This window comes from Mastacembelus armatus, chromosome 9 (assembly GCF_900324485.2).
Source record: "Mastacembelus armatus chromosome 9, fMasArm1.2, whole genome shotgun sequence".
Taxonomy (NCBI): domain Eukaryota; kingdom Metazoa; phylum Chordata; class Actinopteri; order Synbranchiformes; family Mastacembelidae; genus Mastacembelus; species Mastacembelus armatus.
Window position 1 is genome coordinate 15,254,279 of NC_046641.1, and position 26,857 is coordinate 15,281,135.

The 26,857-nt window shown below is 39.8% G+C and overlaps 1 protein-coding gene across 1 annotated transcript in view; it reads left to right on the top strand.

The window, feature by feature from the left end:
* Positions 1-26,857, top strand: part of fbxl17 (F-box and leucine-rich repeat protein 17) — a 205,423-nt gene that overhangs the window by 66,208 nt on the left and 112,358 nt on the right. Inside the window, exon 8 of the mRNA XM_026322162.1 lies at positions 16,275-16,405. Within this exon, the coding sequence (XP_026177947.1) occupies positions 16,275-16,405 (131 nt within the window). The remainder of the gene's footprint in view (positions 1-16,274; positions 16,406-26,857) is intronic.

Below are 26,857 nucleotides of genomic sequence, written 5' to 3' on the forward strand. Positions count from 1 at the left end.
GTTTTGAAGTTATTTCGTGTTAACTTTTAAATCTCATGAAAGCTTAATGAGATGAATCCTAATAATACGCTGCTGTTTTGACTACACCCTGCTGTTTGGATATTACCATGCTAATGAACAGGGCTCCGTGGTTAAAGATGTTCCATGTCATATAAACATGGACACACGTGCACACACTGTGATTGCTTAGATTGAATTCACCAGAAATTGTAGCACCTTTTTTCCTTCTCACTTCTTTATCTCAACATGAAATGCGTTGACTGTGTGTGTGTGTGTGTGTGTGTGATAGGCAATTTTGTGTAATACATTTGATTTGCCTTTGATGTTCTTGGGTGTACACATGAGTATAGACTCATGTACTCTTGTGGGGCTGCATGCGCCCATTTCTCCTCAAATGCAATTACAGTTGTGTTAATAGGACCGAGACACCCAATGCCATGCTGCATTATTAGATTAAACAGCAGATTAATTTGAGCTCATGGTTCTGACCCCCTCTCATCTCTGCAGCCTCCACTGACCTTGGCCGTGGTGTTGTTGGTGTTGTAGGCAGTCTGTAATGAAGCCAGCCAGTCATAACAGCATTAGCATACCTGGAGGTGGACACATACACATCTGCCCACACACAAAGTCTAGCACACCTCATTATTATTTATTACAGTATTAACCAAGGTGAAGTTTTAGAAGTTCAGATGAGCAAATTCATAATCCTGATAATATATTTTTTTAAAGATGCAGTTTTGTCTCAACAGGAGTGTTATCGCTCCTTTTATTGAGGTTATAAGCTTTAAGTCCCACATGCACATTACATAATATATACATTGACATAATTCTTATTCTCATTCCACGGACATGCTATGACTATTTCAGGTGTTTCCTCATCAGCCTTCATAAGGATGGGAAGAGGCAGGGCAATATTTTCATCCTCTTCTTTCATCGCTGGTGTCTTACTGGACCTTTTGATGTGAATATCACTCAAAGATGTAGTGGGTGAGCTAGGTAGCTGTATGAAACACACCCCCCATACACACAAAACCCCCAGAGTCCGAGTATCAGGAACAGAGCAGTTTATTGGTACTGTAGGGAAGGGATTCAAAAAGGGAGGCGAATGTCCGGGGAGATGGATCCCAGGTCCGGAGGAGCATGGTCTCCCCGTAGGGTAAGGAACTGTAACACCGGGACGATACTTCGAGATGGTGTGTCCGTCCTACAGGTGCCTGCTAGCTCGTCTCCAACGGGGCAGCCTCCTCAGACTCCGGCCGGGTCCCGAACACCAAAACGCAAGGAAACAAAAAACACAAAAGCAGAAACGATAATACAAGAGAGAGGTCTCAGTCAATGTCTCTGAACTTCGGGTCTCCTAGAGACCAACCAGGCGAACCTCCGTCTCCCTCACTCTCCGGGGAGGGTGCGACACACGGTTCGTAGTAGTTCATCAAACGAATAATCCGATTCGAATAAGCGCCCCCCTCGACGAGTCTATTTCCACCTCGTGGGCTCCGCTGTTCATGCAACAGGGACCGAACTCTCCTACGCGGCTCCGTAGGGTAACAAGGAAAAAACTAACCTTGGAGAGCAGAACTGGCGAAGCCGATGATTCCGCCCAAGCCGTGAATGAGAACCGGAACTCCGATGTCGATACTTCTCTCAGTGGGCATAAAAACGCAGACAACCCGGCGACTTGAGACAGCGTGAAGCCAGTTATTTAACTGTCAGACTCACGGAAAACACAGGTGAAACCCATCAGTGATTACAGGAAGCACCTGACATAGAGAGCTAGACATTTCCCGTTGCCCCTTCAGAATAAGACAACGGGACAGGAAATCTAATTTCCTGAATGTCACACACTGGTTCCACTACATTTATCTCAGTGTCACACAGTCTCAGGCAGTGGTAGTTTATCTTGCATAGAAATTGTCTTTGACATTGGGTTGCATGGGACACCATTTCACGAAGAGTCTTGATGGATATGGTGCTACTGACATAAATAGCTGTCTCTTTAGGCCAAACAGGATTGCTAATGGCCACAGATACAACAGAGTTTACTTTGTCTGTAACTTCGCTCTCCAGCAGTGACGTCAGCTTTTCACCACTCTCAGATTTTTCCGGTGGGACTTGAAGAGCAGCAGCAAAGCTAGAAGCAATGGAGTCTCCCATGTGCACATGGAAGTTCTCCATTGTTGTACTTGCACCAGCCTGAGAAATGCTGTTGACTATGCGCTCCACCATCAGCGGTCTGATAATTTTCAGGACATCAGCAGCAGATGTCTGTATGATCTCGGTGCACGTCATTCACTATCTGTGATATTAAATAATGGGCTTTAAGTGAGGGGGATGTTATTCTGCAATGGGTTACCACTCAATGGCATCATTATCTGCACTTTCATAGATCATTCGTAGAATTACATTGTTACTTACTGTGTTTTTAATCTGACATACCGACGGTTAGCAAGAATATAGGCAGCTGTCATGCACAGATGAAGACTAGACACCTGCTGAGCATCTTTCTCTTGTGCTCAGGGAGCTTTTACGCTTTTGTTAGAAGCAAAAACACTTTATATGTTCTGGTTAATGCTATCAGATAAAACATTCATCTACATACGCCATAGATCAGCTTATTTTGTTGAATTGAACAGAAAACATCCACCTAAAGCATCCTAACAGCACTAACTTTAGAAAGAAGGAAAGAAAGAACATTATAAGCAAGATTTTTATTTATTTATTTTTTATTTAATATTGGAGGAAACCGGAGCACCCGGAGAAAACTCATCCCATAGAAACTCCATACAGCAAAGACCACTGACCCACCGTGCAGCCCTGGACGTCTCTCACAGCGGACAGTTTTAGTGTGTCCAGACTTTGGACTGGTATTGTATGTTAAAATGCCCGCTGTGAAAAAGGTCTAATAGTAGTATTCATCTTGAAGGAAAGAAATTTTCTAGGTTCTACGATGGAATTTTTTACCACCACTACTGACGTGAATTAGAAGGCATGATGGTTGGTGAACTTATTAAATTGTTTCCTTCAAGAAGAATACCATTTGCTTCAAGATGGTAAAAGAAGTAGGGGGAACTGAAGGTGGTTGGGGACTTGAAGTGGGAGAAGGTAATTTAGTTAATACACCAGTTGAAAGGCTTTGTTAGAGTTTTTTTCACTGATGAACAGAATCTGGAAAGTGCACACTTCCTTGGCGCAGGACTGAGGAAGGCATTCGCATGGATTATCAGATACTTCTCAACAGCATCATCAAAAGATGTATTATTTGATGCCATTGCAGCCTCTAATAGCTTCTCTGAACTGCCATACTTTGAGTAAAGGTCTTCAAACACAGCGTTGTTGATTTTTTTTTTATGCTCTCTCTGATTTTTCCAATAAGAATGTCATCAATGTCAACCTTGCTCGCCACCTTGAGGGACAGACGGTTGACGAGGGCACATGTGTCTTCCATATTTAGGGATTTTTTGGTTTTCTGAGAGACTTCAAGGTTGATCTTCATAACAAGAGCACTGATGAGTTTATTGCTCGTTCTGTCTTTTGCTGAAGGTAAGGCCTCAGGTGTCAGTGATGGACAGGAAGGGCTTTTGATGGTGCGGTGTTCTTGTGGTGGAGTTCCAACATTTGTGATTAGACCTTCAGAGTCAGCGTGTGTCTCTTTCTCAGTCCAGAGTATTACCTGCTGCAAGAACTTTTCCACTGCATTCTCTGTCATGACATACAGAACTTCATGAGGCAATTGCACATTTGTGGTCACCCTCGTCTTAAGTTCAGAAATGACAGAGTCAGAGAGACTTCTTCCTGGTGAGATAATGGGAAGTTGATATGTCTGTCCAGCCATCAGATGATTGAATATTTTATCAGTCAGTTCCCTTGAAAACCTCTTGATCTCACCACTGGATGTGATGTTTTCCAGTGTTTTGATGGAAGGTGCTGCAGGTTTCTCTGACTGCTTCAGCATATAAAACAAGTTGTCAACTTCTGGTTTGATGTCCTCAAAGTGAATTGGACTAGACGCCGCGTCTGGCACACTGACAGTTATTCTTGCGATTGGACTGGAAGGAGCAGGTTCAGGCAATTCTGAGACAACTCCTGGAAGTAAGACTTCGGCAGCTTCATCGGAATTCACGCGTTTCGGAGAGTCCTTTGAACTGCTTGTGAGACTCACCACGAATTTTGCATCTTTTGTCTTCAGGGCAGTCTTCAGCTCAGAAATCATTTTGTCAAATTGTTTTTGGGAAAATTCAGAAAAGCTGGTAGTTAGCTGTTTCTTAGGTTTGGTTGTGTCTTTTGAAGTTGTGGGTGCAAAAAAGTGTCTTAACTTGCTAAATATTAGCTTTGCATGTCTCTTTGCATGTTTTGGTGAAGTGCTTTTCTTACTGACGTGAGAGGAATTTTCAGAGTCGGGTAATGACAGGCCATCGATTACAGTCTTGACTATTTTAGATGTTTCCTTATCAGCCTTCACAAGGTTGCCAGGAGGCAGGATAATATTTTCAGAGTCAGGCAATAGCTGGTCATCGATTACGTCTATGACTATTCCAGGTGTTTCCTCATCAGCCTTCATAAGGATGGGAAGAGGCAGGGCAATATTTTCATCCTCTTCTGTCATCGCTGGTGTCTTACTGGACCTTTTGATGGGAATATCACTCAAAGATGTAGTGGGTGAGGGGGTAGAGGGCTTTCTTTGGATCAAACTGTATGGCACTACATTTATTTTGTATTTGTGTATCTATATAATTTTGCATTGCATGAGATGGCTTACAGCAGTCGCCATGTTGATGACAATTTCGCCTCAACTCCATGATAACCCAAACACAGGCAAACAAGGGGAGTGTGACGTTATAGAATTTTATATCTGTTTGCCAACGTCCTTTTTGAGTTTTGCGATGCCAACAGAGAACAGAAGAAGAAGAAAAATAACTGGCATATGGACTGATAAGAACCGCTGGTGGACTGCATTTTTTAACTGTATTCTAGGTAGCTAATATCAGGGAAGAAAACATTTCCCTATTATTTTCTGTAAATTCATAACCTAACATAATCATGTCAAATTGCTATGCACACAGCAAAGATATTAGCGTTAACTACCACTCCCAACATGCACCAGACCGATCTGCTTTGTGACGTGCGGGTTGTTCGCGGAAGTTTGAACGTGCCAATTTGCTTCCAGCTATATTCCGGTCTGTGCTTCACTGCCGTGTATAATGTCAGAAGTCTGCTGACCACCTTATATGCATATTGCAAACGCTAAATGCTAACAGTAATCGGTCCGTAGCTCTGCTGTGTGTATAACGATATCAGAAGATTTATACTTATGAATTAGCTAGTTTAGTTATCGTCCAAACGTGAAGGAGGATTAATACTTAATTTGCTTAGTTGTGTAATAACAGCAGCAATGTTGGTGACATTCATTGAAAAGTTGTTGGCTGAGTTTGAATGGTTTTATTTTTCTGTACACTGACTAAACCATCCTTGTCAGCTTTCTATCAGAACCAAACATGTATCCCCAGGGGGAAGCTGCTTAGATTCCAGGTTCTCCATGCAAGAATAGAAAATTGTGCACAAAAAGTTGACACAGAGAATATAAAAAATAAAATAGAAATTTGTATAATATAGCATGAAAATAAAAATAGTGAAAAGGTAAAAATAATATAACTAAAAATAGAAAATGCATATATGGTCAGATATGACCCATATCACTTTAAAACCTTGTTTCACCATCCAAAATGCCATGAAAAGTGTGCTTACAGGCTTATAGGGTAGCATTGTAACACTGATTAATCGAGCTTACTCACTTAATAGGACAGATACCATAGGTACAGTCAGTACTACTTTTTTATTAACCAGAAAATTCTCACTAGACCTTCCATTTAGTAGCTCTTTTGGAACTTTGGATTGTATTGTATTTCCATATTTTAAGTGCATTTAAAAGCCTTACTTTTAGATGATAGTGGCTTAAAAATGAAATTTAAAGTTCTTTTGTTTGAAGAAAATTGTATAATACTCCAAAAAGCTCCAAAATAGATGCTGAATGGACTCAGGGATGACATAATACAATATCTTTTACAGAATCCTGGAATGAAGTCCAATCTAGAGCAGGGCTACTATAGAGTATATATGTAGAATACCCTAACACAGACCGAAACACAACTTCACTGCTCTGATTGGTTGAAAGTTTAATTTTTGTTTCAGCTCCAGAATCACTGATATTTTGGTCAGTGTTCTGTTGCACCTGTGATCACACTCACCCATGATGTCACAGTGTATTTACACAACCTGTTATATACTCCTACCTAACTGCTGGAGGTCAGCAGAGGCTTTAATATTATCAGGTGGTTTTACAGATTGACAACATGTAATCTGATTGAGTAAACCCATCCATCCATCATCTATATCCACTTATACTTTAACCAGGGTCATGGGGATCTGATGGAGCCTATTCCAGCTCTCTTTGGGTGGAAGGCAGGGGTACACCCTGCACAGGTCACCAGTCCATCACAGTGCTAACCACTCAACCACCATGCTGCCCCCATTGAGTAAACCCTTTAAAAATAATTTTTGGATGTAGTTGCTGTTTCTACTGTAGGTTGATTGTAATTTGTGAATTTCAAAAATGAAGACTTGACTATAATTTGTACAGATTTAGAATAAAATGATTTCTCCTTGTCATTTTAACCATTCCTTTTTCTTCTCCTTCCTCTCTCTGCCTCTCTATAATATCTGCCAGTAATTATCTCGTTTAGCAGTTGATTCCATCTCTCATTCATTCCCACTTGGTCCCATCCAGTGTCGATTGAAAATCACATTCTTGCGTTTAGAATCGTTGCATTTCTGATGACTCCATGGACCTGGATCTGATTCCAGGACTGCAGCGCTCCTCTCGTTCGATTATCACACTCTCCTTTCCACTTCTTTTCTTCCTTGATTGCTCTCCCTCTCTCTGGTAATCTTCCCATCCACATCACTTGCAGACCAGCTTTCATTAGAAGAAAAGGAAGAAAAATCCATTACTTTTATTAACTACTCTGATATGACACACTCATTTCAGATTGATAGTCCTTTTTTATACCAACTTCTCACAAATTAGGGTATAAGGAAATCAATTGAAAACGTATTTTCTTAATCAAGTGAGCTGGTGATAAAAGCCAACCACCCATGGTGACAAGTTGGATGCAGATGGTTTGTAGAGTAACTGTAAAGCTGTGGCATTTGTGCTCCTCTAATGGTTTTGCGGTGTTTCAGTCCTGTGGGAGCTGTGATGTTCCTCTGTGATGTGCAACACAACTCAATAATTGTAGCCAGGCAAAACATCATCTTGTTAGTGACTATAAAGGTAAAATCATGATCTCTGCTGGCTGATACTGTAAAACCCTATAATCAAAAACAAGCTTCCTAACACTTTCCCTACTGGTTGGGAAACAAATATCAGAACAAAATTTGATAATTTTAACAGCAAACATGTGTCTGATGTGGTCTTTTGTGTTGTTTTGCTAGCGATATACTGTACATTTTTATTTATAGCTGGTTTAGCTCATGGCTGTGTAATGGATACAAAATGTCTTGGGATGGAGGCTTTGTTGGTGTCCCAGAGCTTTCAGCGATTTGCTGCTCTCTCTCAGCTGCTAATTTGATTTATATATGCGTTAGTGTGTGGATGGCTGTATGAGATTAATCATTCTCCTAATTCAGTTTCACGTTTCAGGTTCACCCTTTAGTGAAGCCCATGATGGGCCACAGAGGTGGGAGTAGAAGAGATTTTGTTGTGTGTGTGTGTGTGTGTGTGTAGGTGTTAGGTAGTTGGGTGTTATTTAAAGAGTGCAAGGCTTCACTCATCCAGCTTTTATGTGTGTGTGTGTTTTGCACTCACTCAAATATGTGTGTACGTGTGTGTGTGTCTCGGGAATTGGTTTTGTGTGTTTTTCAGAAGTGGATAATATACAGTATCTTATGTGCTCTCCCTCTTCCTCTCAAGCAGCCTTGGTCACAATTAGTTGTTGGTGGGCTTTGAGAAATTGTGCAGTTATTATCCAACTCTCTGAACAGTGTTGTTACCTTTTTACCGTATCTTTCTCTATCCAGTCTCTCCCTTATGGTCTTTGTCACTGTTTTTCCTCTTTTACTCATGTTTCCCCTTTTTTGTTTCTCTGTTTCTTTCTTTCTCTCTCACATACACTCCCTCTCTGTCACTCCATCCTCATGTCAAGCAGTGCTCTTTATTTCTGGTAGTGATTAAGTCCTAGTTCGGCTCTATCAGAGAGCTAGTGTTTGAGAGTAACGCTGGGTGCCAGAGAGCCTGCATTCCCCCAGTCTTAGATGTCCCACTGATGGCTTCCCTTTGCTTGTCATGTCTACCCACAATGCCTCTCCTTATACATCAGCCTATCAGTACTCTGAGACACTGTGGGCCTCAAAATGCCTTTTTGTATGTGAAAGTTCCCACCCTTGAGAGAGAGAGAAGAAGCCAAAGACATAACAAATGGAGAGACTGTTGAAAAATGTGTCAGATATGAAAAGATTTTTTTTTTTTGGAGACTGTAATAGCTGTGTTGTCTCTCTGATGTGCAGAACTTGGATGTTTCTGGTCTTAATTTGGGGCCTTGTAGATTAATTCAGCCGTGCCACTTCACTGGTTTAGTTGTTCTTCTCCAGAAAAAGTTAAGACCTTTGATAAATACTCTCCAAATTTGACAGAATTAGACTGTGGACATCATTCTCTCTGTGTGTTTATGAGCAAATAAAACTGTCTGGTTTATGACAGGGAAGCTATTTAGTTTCATAACCCAAATCAGATGTTCTAGCCCTCCTGGTGGCTTAGTGAATCAGTATGTACTCACAACATTTGGAGTTGAGAACCTATAAATAAAGGAAAACAGTAACATAATAAATATATATATATATTCATATATGTGTGTGTGTGTGTGTGTGTGTGTGTGTGTGTCTTCCTCAATCTCAGGTCCTCTACCAGGGGCCTTGGCGTTTGAGGGTTCTTCACAGTATTTTAGTTGTTCCTAGCACTGCAGCACTGTGCTTTTCTGAACATATACATATATATATATTATTATTTTTACCATGAGCATGGGTGGCAAAAATTTGCAAAACTCAAAAGGTTTGCAATTCTTCACCCACTCTTACCTTGAACACTCACCACTTCACCCAATCCCTCCCCATGTAGGAAGAGTGGTATCTGGCTTTGTTGTAGTCTTTTGGCCCCTTATCTCCTCCCCCTGACTGGAGCACAGAAAATACATAATCACAGCGCCCTGTGTCAAACTGATAACCCCCTACTCAAACCAGAGAAGTAATTGTGTGTGTGTTCACATCTAGGCTATGTGTACCTTCCCCTCCCACAAATGTGTATGTGGCTGTGTACTTGTACATGCGTATTGTGTCTCGGGTGGTGGATAAAGGGGAAACGAAGGAGCAGAAGGGATTTGGAGGAAGAAAGGTAATGGGGGTTGTGGGGGTCGTGGAATGAGTAGAAATTGTAATAATTTCATTCGCTGCTGTATGGAGGAGATTGGAGGATTTATGAATATAATGAGCAGAGAGAAGCCTAAGGATGAAGTGTGTCTCTTGCAAGAGTAATTGAAGAATAATTCATTTGGCTCTAAGACTTTTAACCCAGCGACAGGCAGAGATAGAGAGGTTTTTGACCTCTGGAGGGAGGGATATCATGTCTCATTATTGGCCCAACTAGTGTCACTGTGCTGTGACTGTCATCCAGTGCTGTCGCATCGGTTTGTGTGTGCATGTAGACTCGTGTATGTGCTTGCGTATGTGGTCATTTGGCTTACTGTGCCAAAGAAAAACCAGCGCGCTATCTCTTCGAGCCTTTCCTCGCCACTGAGTTTGTTATCAACACAAACACATGCAGGATTAGTGACTGAAAAGAAAAGGAGGAGAAAAGGGGAGGAGAGGGAAAATAAGTGACAGACAGTAGATGGGCACAAGACAGATAAAGAAAGAAGTTAACTACACACATGCACACACAGATCAGCTCACCGGTCCATGACTGATGCAGACAATGTATTTGTGATACTAGACCCCATGGCCTTTCCAGTTTTTACCCCAGTCCTTTTTCAAATATTCATATCACTCTGTCTGCACAGGCCTCTATGTATTTAAGTGTGTGTTTTTCTGAGTGTGCTTCTGGATGAGGGTGTGTGTGTGTGTGTGTGTGTGTGTGTGTGTGTGTGTGTGTGTGTGTGTGTGTGTGTGTGTGTGATTCAGGCTTAGCGCAGAGGGATTGTCTCAACACAACTTTCTCCTGTCTAACTGAACTGTCTGGGATGTTTCGATATGGGGATAAAAAACAGAGCATGTATGCATGAGTGCTCACTTGTATTCACCTAGTGACACTGCTGCCATTCGTCTCACCTTTTCGGCCCCACCTCACCCTGTCTCAAAGAGTCTCCGACTCGTGCGGACAGCTGTGCAAAAGGTGTCAGGCCACAGTGCCACCTCAGTGAGGCACCTCACACTGTGCCTTTGACTTCTTGCTCAGGACCTTGAATATTACTTCAAAGTGACTGACTAAACTTATACCTGTATTTATTAATGTGGAAATTGATTAGGGTTGTATTAGTCTAAGCTGGTGTTATGTGACAATGTAGGGAGTAAAGAAGTACAAGTGAAGAAGACAAGAGTCTGTTAAAAAAAAAAAAAAATCAGTGAGCAAAAATCTATCAGAGCAAAGGTAGTTGGTTTGCCCAGCTCAACAGTGGGCAGAAGTGCAGAGGAAAACTAGAAAATGACAAATGACTTGGTAAAGAAAACCCCATTTAGGACAGCACAGGAAGTCAAGAAGCAAGCTCTTTGGGATGTAGACGTACATGTTTCCCTGGGAAACAATAAGGAGAAAACTTTGTGAACATATCCTCAGACAATTCACCAAAAGATGCAAATGTGTGGTAAGCTTCAAATGCAGAAACATTACAGTCACAAAAACAAACCTAAAGAAAGTATACAGGGGCATACAGTGTGTTCAGAGTCAGCCAAATGCATCAGAAATCACATGATGATATTTCATCATGCAGCAAGACAGTTCATCTAAACATGCAGTCAAAGCAAAGGCATGACGATGACATATCAAGGAAGAGCTGAAGGCAGTTACACATATTGAGACAGAGCACTGACAGTTAAACTTTGGCACAGAGAAGTGAAAAATAAAACATTGGCATTGAAACATTTGTGCTGAAAAGAATAACTTTGACATTGAAAAAGTATTAAAACTGAAAATAATTACACTCTTCTCAGTTTTTGGTGATCTACATTTTTTTCAATACCAAAGTTATTTTTTTCAATGGCAATCTTCTGATTTTCAGTCAATGTCTGTTTTCCTGTGCCAAAGCTGTTTTTTTTCAGTTTCAGTTCTCTCTTCTGGCTCTAGTTACACTGATGCGCTGAGAGAAGATCACCAGAGAAGATACAAAAGCATCTGTTAATATTGATGGGTTGAAGACTTCAGACAGTCATTGACTGCAAAAAATTTTCCACGCAAAATTTATTCTGATCATTTTGAACCCTTGATATTGGGCACTTTCTGGTAACAAAGATATGCTGTATGTCCCACTCAGTTCTTTTTATATTGAAGTAAACAAACTCAAAGCTGAGACTTGGCATTTTGATGTAGTGTCCATTATTTTATTTCAAATTGAATGTGCTGAAGCACAGAGTCTGAAAACCAAGAAATGTGTAATTGCCCAAATACTTACGGTGTGGACTGTATATGCTTTTCCCACAATAGTACCTATATTTCATTGACCGAACTCACGTATTAAATCTTGAAATGGTTATAAATTAACTACAGCAATGAAATAGAAGCTCATATTTTCCAAATCCAGCATGTCCGCTATTTATGACTATACAATGCTCACTCTGTCTGTGCTTTTTAAATGTCATCTAGCTGCATGTCAGCTGGGACACTGAGGTTGATGGACAGTGGCCGCTATGAACTCATGCAGCTTTGTACCAGCGTCTAAACCATGACATCATGTGCTCTGCATGGGGTCCACCAGGCCTCAACTTCCTGCTTGGCATCACGACGCTTGACGTTGTATAAATAAATGTAGTAATAGGACAGGTAGTTATAACTGTGTAGTCTGGCTGAGCGTCCACAGGTGCACACCCACCTACACACACACATGCCCATGTGTGCCAGATTATGATATACACTAATGTAATAAAGTGTCAAGTCACCCTCTCTAAACATTGAACTTCATCCTCTGCTTGGCTGAAGGATAATGTACCTTTGAAACAGGCAGTTATTTTTCTTACATTTAAAGTGCCGTTTTGCTTTTGACCTCTGACTCAGGCTCTCATTTTTCTTGTTTGAAAGAGGCTTCTAATAGAAGCAGGTGGTAGCCAAACTGCACAGATCTGCAGTCGACTGTATTATACAGACATGCAGTGTTAATCTAAGTTCTCAGTTGAAACGTATTTGCTCAGCCAAAAATAATTTCTTTGCACAATGTATTTCAATTCAATTTAATTCAAAAAAAAAAAAAAAAAAAAAAAAACATGAACTAACATTCAGGTATTTAAAAGATTGGCTTAATTTTAGATAGCTTAAATATTTTACTGATAATAAAAAATTAAGTGAATATATTATTTTGTCATTATTAATTTCTCTACCTAAATCTTTGTATTTGTAAAACTGTTTATACAACTTGCATAGCCAGATACTTATTGCTTTTATTATTACTATGTACTCTTTATGCTTATTGTGCCTGTTTTAGTCAGTGTTGGAATATGCATTCTGGGCATTTAATGGAGAAAAAGGATCCACAGCCCACTATAAAAGCATTATGAGTAAAAGTCCTGAATAGTCCACAATAATACGGTATTCATTATACAGAATGGCCAGAGAGAGAAACTGTATTCAATTATTGATTCATTATTACTGATGCATTAGTGAAAAAGCAGTACTTTAAAGCTGTAGTTGTTCAAGGTAGAGTACTTTTTTTTTTTTTTTTTTTTTTACTGCTTTATACACTGTTGCAAGTTTAATGTATGACAGTGCCTTATTTTACGAAGTGGTCATTTGTTGTGTACGTAAAATCTTAATCTGAAATGTCACTGGTAATTATAGCTGTTAAATAAATGTAGCGTAATAAAAGTGTCTGACAAGCTGGAATAGAAGTAAAGTGCCATAAAATGGAAATACTCAACTAAAATTGGAACTTGTACAACACGAGTTGCTGTCCTTACATGTTGCTTTTAGTTTGTGTAACCCTGTGTGTACATAGTCATTGGAATATTCATGTTGTTAGTGTGCATATTAATTTCTGTGCCATGTATGTGTTCATGGGGAGGGGATGACACACTGGCCTCAAAGCAGCTGGTTTTTGCAGGTTTCGCTGTTTTTATGAATAGCGTGAATAATTATTCAGGTGTAGCTGCCAGCTCAGAGGAGACGAGACACACTCTGCCTGGTTACAGACCTCAGCCAACGAGGAGAAAAACCTGCCGAACCCCCTTACCAAATCCCCTGCTCTCAATTCTCTTGCTTTATTTCTCTCTTACTTGCTGTACACACTGTTTCCATCTCTCTTTTTCCCTTCCCCTGTGCTGAGAATGATTTGTCTCCCTCTCTATCTGTAGCTTTCGAGCTCCCACCTCCTCCTCCATTCTTCTGTTTATTTTTTCCTTCTTTTTCGTGACCATTATTCTACAATCACAGAAAAACACGAAGAGAAAATGAGCTATATTATGAGTGGAAATGATTAAATAAGATTGGAAGCATTAAAACCTTTCACATGTGAGTCAAATTATGATAATATGGTGCCTGCAAGAAAACAAACCCTGGCACTGTGGCCTGTCACATTGTGGAGGTGTGCCTAATTACTGAGTTTTTTTTTTTTTTTTGTGGTGACTTTTCATTTGGGGGATTTGGAGGATATTTTTTTTTTTGGCAGATGTCTGTGAAACTGTGGAATATATTTTTCTGCACTGGGTTTCACAGATGGATTAACAAACTTACACTCTGCCTCTTCCCTTTCATGCAGACATCTGCTAAATTTTCAGATTTTCTTCAACCTAGCTACACTTTCAGCCAATCAAAACTTACTCTGGTTGGCCTGGTTTCTCATTGGTTATCCACATCAATGAAAGGTTTACTATTGGTTGTAGTAGAAATTCTATTTAGCAGAAATAAGCAGTTTTGAAGATTTAAAGAACAAATACTACTTTTGATGTTGAGGCTTTTAAAATTGACTCCAGGCTTAATAACCATAAATACTGAATGCAAATAAGTGTGTCTGTGCGTCTGTGTGTTTCCTTGTATTTCTAGCATTGTGAGCACCACTTTGAGCATAATTCTATTGGAGTAAGGACATTTTGGCTGGTCTTATCAGACTTCTGTTTAAAGGTTAATGCTTGGTTTTAGGAGCAAGGTTATAATTAAGTTTAGGTTAGGGTTAAGTGAAGGACTGAGGTTAGATATTTAGCTGTGATGGTTAAGGTTATGGTAAGGATCTAGAGAGTGTATTATGTCAATGATATATAGATAGATGAACACGTATGTGTGTGTGTGATGGTAATTTTTTTTATACATGTGTATGCATGATTATTGCTATGAATATTTGTAGCACTGGTCACTTTACCTACAACCGGGTTTGATTTTTCAATGCCTTTGTTTTGCAAACAAAGGCCACATGCACACACACACACACACACCCGCACGCACACACTCGTCCACAAACACAGACACAGACATGCACACACAGATCAGTCTCATTCTGCATGAATAATTTACCACTTCGATCCGACACTGGCCACAGGGGCACATGGCAGTTTGTGTGTGTGTGTGTGTGTTTGGATTTGCGTGTCCTTTTGTGCATGTTTGAGCATCTACGTGCATGCATGTCTACATTAATGCACACATTTAGGGGTTTCCCTTTTTTTTAAATACCATAGTTTATCATATCAGTTTAGCTGTCCCTGATGATCACAGCTGACTCATCTTTTGCTTTTATTACTCAACCTATTTAATGTTTATCTCATTAGTGGATAAATTTCACTTGAGGTCAGGATATTTCAGAAATCAAATCTGTTTTATGCTTATTTCATGACTAAGCAGAGATAACTTACAAGAAGTTTGGATCCAATTCTCACTTGAGAAGTGACAAAAATGCTCAGGCTACATAAGAATAGAGAGACAAATGGAGTAGCTAGAAAGATGTAAAGGTTTTCAAAGCTTTTTTATTGTCTTGCAACATCACACACTCACTATGTTTGTTTGCAGTCGGTGTGTGCTCTCTGTGTTTTGATTCCCAATATGTGGGAGAAAAGAGAAGTGTTTACATGTGTGCTTACTTCACACTGTGAGCCATGGCCCTTATCCATTCCCCCTGTGCCTTCATGCTGGTATGTATATGCCATGTGTATGGAGCTGACAAGTGCTCAGTGATCTTAACACCAACTATAAGCTTGTTTCCTCTTTAGCCTTGGCCGTGACATTTACTTCCCTGCCTCCCTGGTGGCTGGCCGGAATATCATACCTCTATTATCTTGCATCCTCGATTTGCGTGCGTGCGTGCGTGCGTGCGTGCGCGTGCGTGCGTGTGCACCTGTGCCTTAAATAGGTCTGATCATGTATCAGGGTAAATATACCTGTGCTGTGACTTTAAAATCTCCAGGTAATTCCAGTGAACAGGAATGCTTGTTGAACAGTGTGCCAATGTGGATTTTTTACAAGTGTATCAGGAAGTAGTGATTTTGACTCTAGGATTAATCTAAACCCTCTCTTATAAGGTATTCACATCGGAAAGTGGGATTATTGAAAGTCTGAGAGATGAAAGGAGGAAGGAAAATGAATGTTCATATTGCTGCATAACCCCTCACAACAGGCATGTGGACGCTGAATGGTGAACAGTAACAGCAGCAATTTTGTAGCATTTTATCTGCTTTGTTAGGTTTTATCTTGCATTCATGCTGTTTTTTTTTTCAGGACATGTTGCAGAGTACATGTTTCCTCTGTATGTATAGAGAGATTTTCTGCATTCATATCAAAACCATCCATGTAATTCAGTAGGCTTGTTTTACCATACCTGCTTTTATCAAATATTACTCTTCTGCATCTTCCTTTTTCTCTCTGCTCTTAGCAGTGAATCAGCTGCTGGGACTCTCTGTGAACAGAAATTAGAAATTGTGTGAAAGAGATAAAATGTAAGATCTGAAGTTTATTTTGTTAAAGGGGTTGCTATTGGGTTGTCTGTGCGGCACAGCTGCTTATTTCTGTGAACTTGACATTATTAAATTCTTTGTGTTGCCTTTTGTAGCTTCGTAACCTGAGTGTCCTGGACCTGCGGCACATCTCAGAGCTCAACAACGAAACGGTGATGGAGGTGGTGAGGAAATGTCGCAAGCTCAGCTCCCTCAACCTCTGCCTCAACTGGAGCATCAATGACAGGTATGTCAAAGAATGTATAACATGCAGTGTGTGTCAATGGGTTTTCCAGCCCATGGTATAAAAGTCACTGACCTAGCGCAAGTCATCAAAGTAGACAGGAGAACTGTAAAGAGCGCACTTGGGGATAGGCAGGTCTGTGACAACCCCCCCCCTCCCCTTGATCAAGCATGTTTGAGACAGGTGGGAAAAATACAAGAACAGAACAATAAGGAAGTAAAGAGATTTGTACTGTTGTAAGCCAAGGTAATAGTGTGTGCCAGTACTTGAATAATAAATCAAATAAAAGAAATTCAGTGGATCTTGGGGCTGAATAATAGGTCATTATGGTGATAGCTGGCTAATTTTGTAATCTTTTTATGGCAACCTAGCTGTGAATTTATTAAGTGACTGTTAGGCATTAATAAAGAGTTATAATCATCTCTCTCACATCAAAATAATATTTACAAAAATGACTTGTTTTTTGATAAGCACAAGATCTAGAGGTCCTCTGCATGATTGCTTTCATAACAGTGAAAGAGTGGAACAACGGAAACAATTTGAATGATTTTCCAAGCCAATCAACTCATTGATACGCTGATGAAGTCCTACTTGACTATGAGTCAATTAACAAACAACTCTGCACACAAATCATACAGAGAGACAAACACACACAGTTGGATCTGCACCATGTTTGAGATAATTATATACTAACAGCAAACATGATCAAACACATTTGTTTTACATGTGCAGATGTTTTAGTAGTTACACTGATAGTATTACACATACTGTAATATTATAAATGAAAATAAAACTAGAACATTACTGCACTCAGACATGCATATATGCAATGACACAGAGAAACATGCATATAAGAATTTTAAACAAAAACAAAATTATCTGGATTGTTTTTTTCTTTGTTGCCCTCTCTGATCATCTTTGCTGGTGCTCCTACTCCTTTTCTTTTCTCTGTCAACTTGGAGACAGTCAGTTTGTACTGTATATGACAGCAGGAGTAAACCATCTCCTCTTTTATTTATTTTCTTGTGTTTTATTCATACATTTCTTTTTAATTTATTGATCAACCACTGAAGCTGTGGCTTCTCTGCTGACTCTACTCTCACTCTTAGGAGTGTGGACACAATATTGAGTTAAACATGGTGCATAACAACAATGGATCTAGGCAAGCTGTGTGCATGTGTGAAATCATTCTAATTCTTAAATTACTGAGTTTAGAGCAGACATATGGTGGAAGACATATGGTAATACCATACTCACCTTCTTTCTATACAAAAACATAGAGGTTTGGGAAAAGATCTGCATAGAAACATAGTGTTGTCAGCTTGTTCCCTTTACCACCACACACGTCTTTTTAGTGTAAAAACATTCATTGACTTAATGAATTTACTACCCACTTACCCTAAAATTAACCATTCTAACTAAACCTCTAGAGATTTTAAACAGAAAACCCTTTTAGTTTGAATTCCCAGTGACAATGGCCCTAACCTAAACCTAATACCAAGCTCAACAATTGTGTCCATACAGCCTAGATTGATTCCATAATGATATTTAATGCATTGGTTCTGGGGGGCTGAAGGTCTGTTTGTGTCTTACTGAATGTGCCTGGATGATCTGTGGGAATATTATTATTTAAACAGGTGTGTGTGTTAGTAAAGCTGTGAGTTGTGTGTGAGTGGCCACATAAAGTAGGTGTGTTGTTGGCTTTTGAATGAATCAGAGACAGCAGGGAAGAGAACAACCTAGGTGGAGAGCCATGCTTGCTGTCCTGCTGCTTCACTGCTCTCCCATCGCACAGAGGATGAGTTTTAAAAAGCACTAATGCAAAGCCATTTGCTCTGCCTTGCTTGTTGGCCCTGCAGACCTGTGTTTGTGTGTATTGTGTACCTGCTGACTGTTGCCCAAGGAGTCAGAGCAAATAAAAGGCTTCAGTCATAAGCTGCTTTATTGTTACACTTTACAGTTGCACAGCTTGGAGCGTAGAAGAGGGGAGAGCGTTTATTTAAAGGGAGAAACTGGGTGGGTGGGTCATCACAATATGAACAGGGAGGTGTGTGTGTGTGTGTGTGTGTGCATGAGAGAGTGAAAAAGAGAGAGCACTTGGTTTGAAAAGGTAAGATTTAATGACAGATTTTTAAGACATATTGAGGTGACAGAGAAAAGGTGCTGGTTGAAGAATGAGGCAGAGGAGTGTGTATGTGTGGTGGTGTGTTTTTTTTTTTTTTTTTTAGCCGAGTAAAGCACAGCCTAAGCTTAAAGTCATAGTGAAACAGCAGGGAAAGCATCTTTCTCTCTACTAATGTGATATCTTAAAAGAAAAACGTGGTTAGGGTATAGTTACAATAAGGGTGTAAATGAAGTTCTAATTAAGAAGAAGAAGAATGTAATATTATTGAAATTATATTCATTAATAGTAATTAATAAAGTAATTCACTTGTATGTAGAAAAGTACTCACAAAGTAAAGTATTTATTTTTGGGGGTTTGTATATGTGTGTGTGTGTGTGTGTGTGTGTGCGTGCGTGCATGCGGTGTGTGTGTGTGCGCGTTATTGTTTATATTGTGGAATCTACAGGGAAAGAACAATTAAAGAGGCTAAAATAGTTTATTTGGTTCAAAGGTCAGGATCATTGCTGTGAAGCAAACCTGCACAGGTTGCTTGCTTGTCACATTGAAGCCCGTAGTGATGCAACCCTCCCTTACATTAGCTGTCAGGGGGTATGGTAGGGTCAGCACTGTGTGTGCGTGCACGCGTGCGTATTTGTTTCGGTGTGATGACAGTGTGCCGTGAACGGGTAAACAGGCAGTGGCAATGACCCCTTATTTCCAAGATCAATTTGTCCCCCGACAAGGGGCCATTGGCAGGATAGAACTCTGTGGGAGGAAAAACATTTTCTTGTTTCTCATCTTAAACAATAATAAAAAAATAAACACAGTGTCATCTGTCTCACTCCACCTTCCACAATAATAGCTATGTGTATAGCAGTGTAAGAAAGTGAGAAATGACCAAATATGGACTTCCCATTGTCACAATCCAACGGGCAGATTGTGACAGTAGGATGCCTATTTTTTGGTCATCGTCATTTCTTGTGGAGAGACGATATGATGTGCTGCAGGTGGGCAGTGTTGGCCCTGTTATTTTTCTGTATCCTCTACCAGTGATAATGGGAGACCAAAAGCAAGATTGTGTTTTTCAAATGTCACAGCGTTTGAAAATGGGGAGCGAGTCATAATCAAAGTGAAACGACAAAGCAAATTGCTGCTCTCACTTTTGGGAACCAAGTTGAGAAGTGTCAAAGTTAAACGGTTTTCTATTATTTGGCACTTGTCTGTATTCTTGCAGAAACTCAGGGAAACTTTTGTGTTGTGTGCATGGTTTGTGATATTTGTCTTGTGTCTTTTATATATGTAAATATCATGTTTAGAGTGTGTCTTATAGCATCATTTGTCATTTGTGTAATTAGCTTTTCTATCATTCTTATGTAAGGGAATTAGAATATATGTGAATGTCAAAATTTTAGCTACACAGCTTTCTGTTTGTGCAAGTGTGAGTGTGCTGCAATAAACTTTGTGGTGCAGACTCCTCAGTGATTTTGCTCAAAGCAAAGACTGAGAAAGTATTTTGCTAAGATTAACCCTGCTGTAGGACATGAGACCTGTGTTGACACGCAGATTTATGTGATTCTTCCACTGTGTCTTGAGCGTGTGTTTGTGTGCAATCTCTGGTCAGTTGGCCTGTGGTCTTTTCTGAAAGCAGATGCTTGGAGTAAATGAGTCATTTCTTTTATGAGATCTGTTTTGTTGGTAGTTGGGTATTCCCCAAAAGGTCTGGCATTCTTCTCCACTCTTTCTCATTCTTCAGCCCTTTTTGACAGCTTAATTTAAACAAGGGAATCAATACTGTGTCTTTTCCCTTATTTGCCTTTTTCTTTAGGCCAGCATTGTCTGCATATGTCTATCACTTATGAGCATCACAAATCACAACCCAAATTGGCTTTTTGACATTTTTCTGTTCCCTCTAACAAAAATCAGACAAGGCAAGAGATGACCAGGAGCCTTCTGTGACACTCTGGAGCTTATAAAACCGGAAATAATTGGAGAAGCTTTCTCTCAGAAAGACACATTCTCTGAAAGTGTAAGACGGATGTGGAGGCGTTTGCAGTGGGACCTGATCCCAAACAGCCTCTGTTACAAGCAGATGGCGGATCTCACTGTGCCTGGAAAAGTGTTAAGCATTGAAATTCAAATCAGTATAAGACACATCACACATAACGTAGTGGAGTGTCAAATGACCGTTGGATTAATTTCAGGGACAATGTTTTTATTCTATTTATGTTGTTTTTGAACATATTAAGCTTTATGTTTAGAAATTGCACTAAGCACACAGCGAGGCTGTTGGGGAGGATGGTTCTTGTACTTTGGTTAACATTAGGGACAGACCATAGTTTTGGTTAAATGTAAATAAACATGTGGCCACTAGGGAAGGTTTTTTTTATTAAACCAGACCACAATCTTTTCCTGATCTTAACCAGATGCAGCCAGTGCCCCAAGCATAACCATAAAAAATGCTGTGATGTTAGAAGTGGATATTGTACTTGCACTTCAACATTAGATATTATGGCAAGAAAATAAACAGTGAACAGTTTTTGCAACATGACAAATATGTGAAATCGCAGTTTCTGTATTTTTGGTAATCAAACATAAACAATCTGGTCACAATTATGGTTTCTTAAAAACACATTTGCTGTTTATTTTTGTTTTGTATAAACATAATTTTTAGTAGACAGGGTTACATGTTGTAAAAGCCTCCATTGTGTACATTCTAAGCTTTATTTCTAGTGCAGAAGTTTAGAATATCTCTGTTACGTGAACAACAATTAGCCTCGAAATATGAAGGATGGAGGTTTTATTGGCTGAATTATAATCTAAAAGAAAACCAAAATGGTGCTTGCTACTGGCAGAAGAGGTACATTAGAGAAAACATACAGTAAAAAAAAAAAACAAATCACCCCATTGATAAGTGCAAAAAAAAAAACAAGCTAAATTGAAAACATAAAATCAGTGCAGGTTTTCATTCCCCTGAGTGCAAAAGAAGTGCATAGACATCTGTAAATAATAAACCAGGGCCAATACGTTAAAGTACAGCCATTGAGAAACACATCAGAAGGTGCAGATTCTGCCTTTTGTTGCTACTGGCAACCATTATTGACACAGTTCAATCAGTTCTAGATTATTGTTACATGTGTCAGATAAGCAAGCAAATATCGCAAGCAAGCATCAGTAAGCAAATACTGACAAGTATCTTTCATCTATTCCCAAAGTCCCTTTTTGGAGCGTTATCTGTAAGTAATCTTTTCTAACTATTTTGTTGTCTTGTGACTTGTCAATTTAGTTTTCCTGTGAACTCTTGACTAATAAGTTACCGTTTATTGTACCTGAGGCTGATATGTTGCTCATAAACATTCTGAGTTAGTTTACTTTTGGGCTAAGTGTTATAATATATTTTTTTAGAGAAACAAATATATATTCGGTCCAGGATATCCTCTTTTTCTGTGACTTCTGTAACATTTCTCATTAACATGCATAACATTAATATTTCTCCCATTGAAGTGAATACAAGTTCAGCTTTTTTTTTTTGCAGATTTCTGCTGTTTTGTGCCGTAGATTTGTATTGTGGAAGTGACCTGTTGAGAATCCTCAGAGACAAAGTGAAGAAGCTTGTTACAAAGTCTGGTGGAGGAGACGATGCTATGGTACTTCCTGCTGAATGTAGCCTGTGGTAATGAAAGGGAACTTCCTTTTGTTTTCTTCTTCTAACCTACTCACACTAGATATAAATAAGAGCTGGCATCAGCCGAGTGTTACTACTTTAAAAGTAAATCAACAAACTTGTGGTTTCGGTGGGTACAAATTCTCCCACTGACCTCAGTAGCTGTTGAGTTCAGCCATAAAGCTCCATCTCTGTTAAAGAAAGCAGGAGACTGGGAAAGTGGGCAAATCCATAAGATAAGAGGTCATTTGAAGTGTGTGCATCTGTTGTATAACCGCAGCTTCCTACCACATATTGGTTTCCTCCAGCCAACTATTTTTAGGACCCCTCACTTTCTTTTAGTTTTGTTGGATGTTTTCTAAATGCCATGGCAAATGTCAGCAGAGCCTGAACCAGCGACAGACATTTATCCTTGTCGTGTTTCTCAGCCACCTGTCTCTCCAGGTTTGAGGAGAGGTCCTGAGGGGCCTTCCCCTGTCCTTGTTACTTCTCTTTTTCTGCTGTTGTGGTTTCACACATACAAATAATTGGGCTCTTGTACTTGGGTTATTTAAAAATTAAAAACATTTTTTTTTTTATCTAGACATGCTTTGTTGAAGCAGATTGACTGTGAGCCAAAGTTAAAGTCCTGCTTACCAGAGTTATTAATACACAAGAAGAAGCAGTGTTGACCTGTTGTCAGATGTGATGGGAAGAAAAGGTGTGGGATAAGCCTAAAATGTGTATTGGGGGAAGAATTACAGGGTACCACAGATAAACATGTAGCAGATTTTGTCTTCTTTTCTTTCTCTTAAGTCTTTCATCTCAAGCTCTTGTGCTCTGACTCTCTTTTTATACTTCGTCTCTCAACCAGTTCTCTTTCTGAATTTCTTCCTCTGTCTCTCTCATACTTTCTTTCTCTCTTTCTGTCACGCACACAAACACTGAGGTGATTATTTCTGGCAGGTTGGGTGTGAAAGTGTGCTATGATAAACATGCTGCTGTGGTTATTAATTTTGAGTAATGGCAGCGTCAAACACCAGTGCTTTGATAAGTATCAGTGATGGAGGAACATTTGTGGCGCGGCACAGAGACACAATGAAGGCAAGCAGCTGGAGCTTATAGGCTACAACAGCATGAGAGCTGCTGTTGTATTCGGGCGCAGATCCAAGGCCAATCGCATCCCGCACATCTCTACATATGTTCTGAAAAGTCATTCACTCACTAAAATATGCAATATAAAATAAGTGAAACATGATTAACAATCCGTTTTGTTTGCATTTGCCCTACAGTACAGAGCGGCTTTGGCCTGACCTCTGTGGATGCCAAGTCTCCCTGCTGCTCCAGGGTCTTTAGTGTGATTAGAGTGAGCTCATTTCTGGAAGTCATAAGATTTGATTTGTGATACACTGTCAGTGACAGCTGAGTGGCTGCTGAATTTAAAGGTGCTTTCAGTAATCTTTGACTTTTATCACCCTCTTTCGGTGACTAAGAATCCACAACAGCGTGGGTTTTTTGATGGAGCAGATTGGTGGATAGTGTTACAAAAAGTCATATTTCTATGTTAGAGACTTGTAAGGCAGGTAATAAGAATAGAAATATATTGGCTTAGTGAGGAGGGCATGTTCTGTGGTGTCAAATTTTACATATAAATTATTTTTTTAATTGTCTGTCAGCCATTTTAATCTGAGGTTTTAGTTGTGTTCTCAAAACATGAGTCCTTGAGGTTTTGAAAGCCAGATTATGGAGTATAAGAGTAAATCCAAATACAGAAATGTATCTCAGCAGCATTTAAATGTAATCATAATATTGGAAACTCTGAATCGCACAGCTGTGGAATCCCATTATACACAAGCATAGTAGCACTGTTATCTCACAAAATGTGTCTGACACTGAAATATAGCTGAAATCCATGGTAACCAAATTGTCAACCCATGACAGCAAAATTATTGGCTCAATACATACAAATACACACCAAATACATTTTTCAATGTAATTTTTTTTTTTAATCTTATAAGTTGACTCTTTATTTTGTCAGGCTGGACAATTAATACTGTATCCTATTCCCAGAAGAGGCGATAAGAGAAGTCATCACTAGAACATGTAACTTGAAACAAGGCATTTGATGCAAAATGCAGCAGTCACTGCTTGAGAAAAAGAAAAAACCTTTTTTTCCTGTTTTCTATGTTCTTTTTTTTTTTTTTAAATCAGACCTTTCTTGTTTACACCACTGTTATTCAAAATTTGATATATACTCTCAATCAGTGCTACATGGTCATAGTTTTATTTTACCAAACGATGCTTACCCATGAATGGATGCTTACGCACATATGGCTATATGGCTCATTGTCTGACCCGGTCTCTGGGAGCCTCTCTGTTTCATCTTCCCTGAGAGAGGCCTGCTCAATGGGCTGCATGTGTTCATTCAGTAGTGGAATGTGTGGGTCATGTGTAAAAGTGATTTGAGTCACTCAGAATTAGCGTATCAGCTGAGAAAGTAGCCAATGTAATCACATAGAAATGTTCTCATGAAGTGCTTCATTGGCCAGGAACCAAAGCATTGGACTGAGGTTGGTGATACTTCTTCTGTGGAAATGCGTGACCATCAGTGCTCCACGTTCCCTCACTGGAGGGAGCAGAAGTCTTTCAGCTATCCTTCCAAGCCATCAAATTACTTTCACTGACTTTTTTTCTTTTCATGATATGGCATACCTCTTCTCAATGTCCGTTAAGGCATTTATGGTCCTCCCAGCAAGGGCTCTGTTAAATTGGGCACAAAATGGTGCAAATGAAAGGCAGTGAGGTTGAATTGACTCTGGCAAAACTGAGCAGAAGTGGAAAGTTTATATGAGTAGTTCTCTTTTTGAGATGGTTTTCTGCTAGCTTCATTTGTGCTCAGCATTACTGTGCACAAGTTGTCTTTTTTGTTTGTGAATATTTTTGGCTTACAGGTGATACACAGCAGGTGCCGTGGCTTATTATGGTCATCCATACTGTAGGGTCAAAAAGTTGCCAGTATAATCTAAATGGTAAAGAGACCATGGAGCTCAATTGCCCTTGTTTCACCATGCTGGAGACCTGGCATTTGGCCTCTGTTTGAGGACCAAAGCTGTAATTTTTTCTGTCTTCCTCTGTTCTCTGTGGCTTTTGGAAGACTGGATCAGATGGATAGAACAAAAGCTATATTCAAAATTATTCCTTTATATGCTGATCCTTTTTATGCCTTATTTCTTTATCCTCAAATGAGCACATGTCCTTGTGCCCTTGTTCTGTTCCATCAGTACTTTGTTTAATGTTACACTATTCTTTGGGGGTTGTTGTGCTGCTTTATTGACACCATCCTTTCCCTTCTTTCCTTCCTTCCTTTCCTTTCTTTCTTCCTTCCCTTCTTCTTGTGGCTGTGCTCTATTTATCTGCCTTCATCTCACCCTCTTCCCTCTTTCCTCTCCCTGCAGCCTTCCCCTATTCCCTCTGCTTTGCACTCATTTGTATGATCGGCTTCTTCTTACCCACAGCACATCCGCTGCCCCACAAATGAGAGCAGAGAGAGCGGGAGAGCAAAGGGTAGAGCATGATGCAGGGCTGAAGGAGCAGGGTTTAATGAAGCCAGCCTAAATGAATTTACTGCTTTCCATTGAGCTGCTTCGTCCCATGTGGCGGGCTAGCACCTCAGCCATTGTATTGTTGGCCCCCCTCTGTTCTGCTACCTGTTTGTCTGACACCTTAGTAATTAGCCACCACTATTGAGGAGAGTAATTGCGTATTAGAGCCGTGTTCTGTTAGGGGAGCCTCAAAAGTGAACATTTTTATGCAAATATGCAGTATCAGGCCTAGATTAAGAAAATTACCCAGGGTTTTGAACACAGGAGAAATAGAGGAAGGCCATTTTCTAGAGAGAAAGAAAGAAATTGTAGGTATAGCAGCATGCTAAATGGGTGGAGGGGATTGTGTGTCTGCCTGGATTTGTTTGGTGGAATATGTATGTGTGTTTTAGTCTCCGGGGATAAACATTTTTGCTGCGTGGCTGATTTACTGTTTCAAATTGGTATTTTAAACAGTGCTCTGTGATGGGACTTGAATGACAAAAGTAAATTGGAGTTATTAACTGCTATTGTTACTCACCTGGTTTGTATTAGAAGCTCCTGGGGACAAATGCTGTGCTGATTGTTATTCTTCCTTTTTTGTTTTGTATGCAAGTGTGTGTGCGTGTGTGCGTGTGTGCGTGTGTGTATATAGCCTCTGGAAAGCCCACATACTGTATGCCAGCTGCTTGCTTGCAACTTCTGTGTTAGGAACAGAACTACATACTGGATTCCATTACTAAGTAAACTTCTTTCTGAGGTCTTGATAACCACTAGTCAGTCTTTAACCTGCATTTAACTGAATTTGATGGCACCATTAAAACTAGTAAGGGCTTAGTTGCTGAGAAACATAGAAACTGTCAAATCTGCTCTCTAATATGTATGTGCTTATCTCTGTGCTGTTTAATGCAACAAATTTTGATTTAGTGATGTCAGTTTTTCACTTACTAAACATTTACAATATAACCAGTTTTGAACTGCACCGTAGCGTGCATTTTATAATGCAAATGTGCATATACTACTAGTACTCAAAACATGACCTCACGAGCCAAAGATTTTCGGGCGCAAAATCAGACACACATCCACACAACCTCATCTTCCTCTTCTTTCAGTCAGCAGTAACCTGCCCA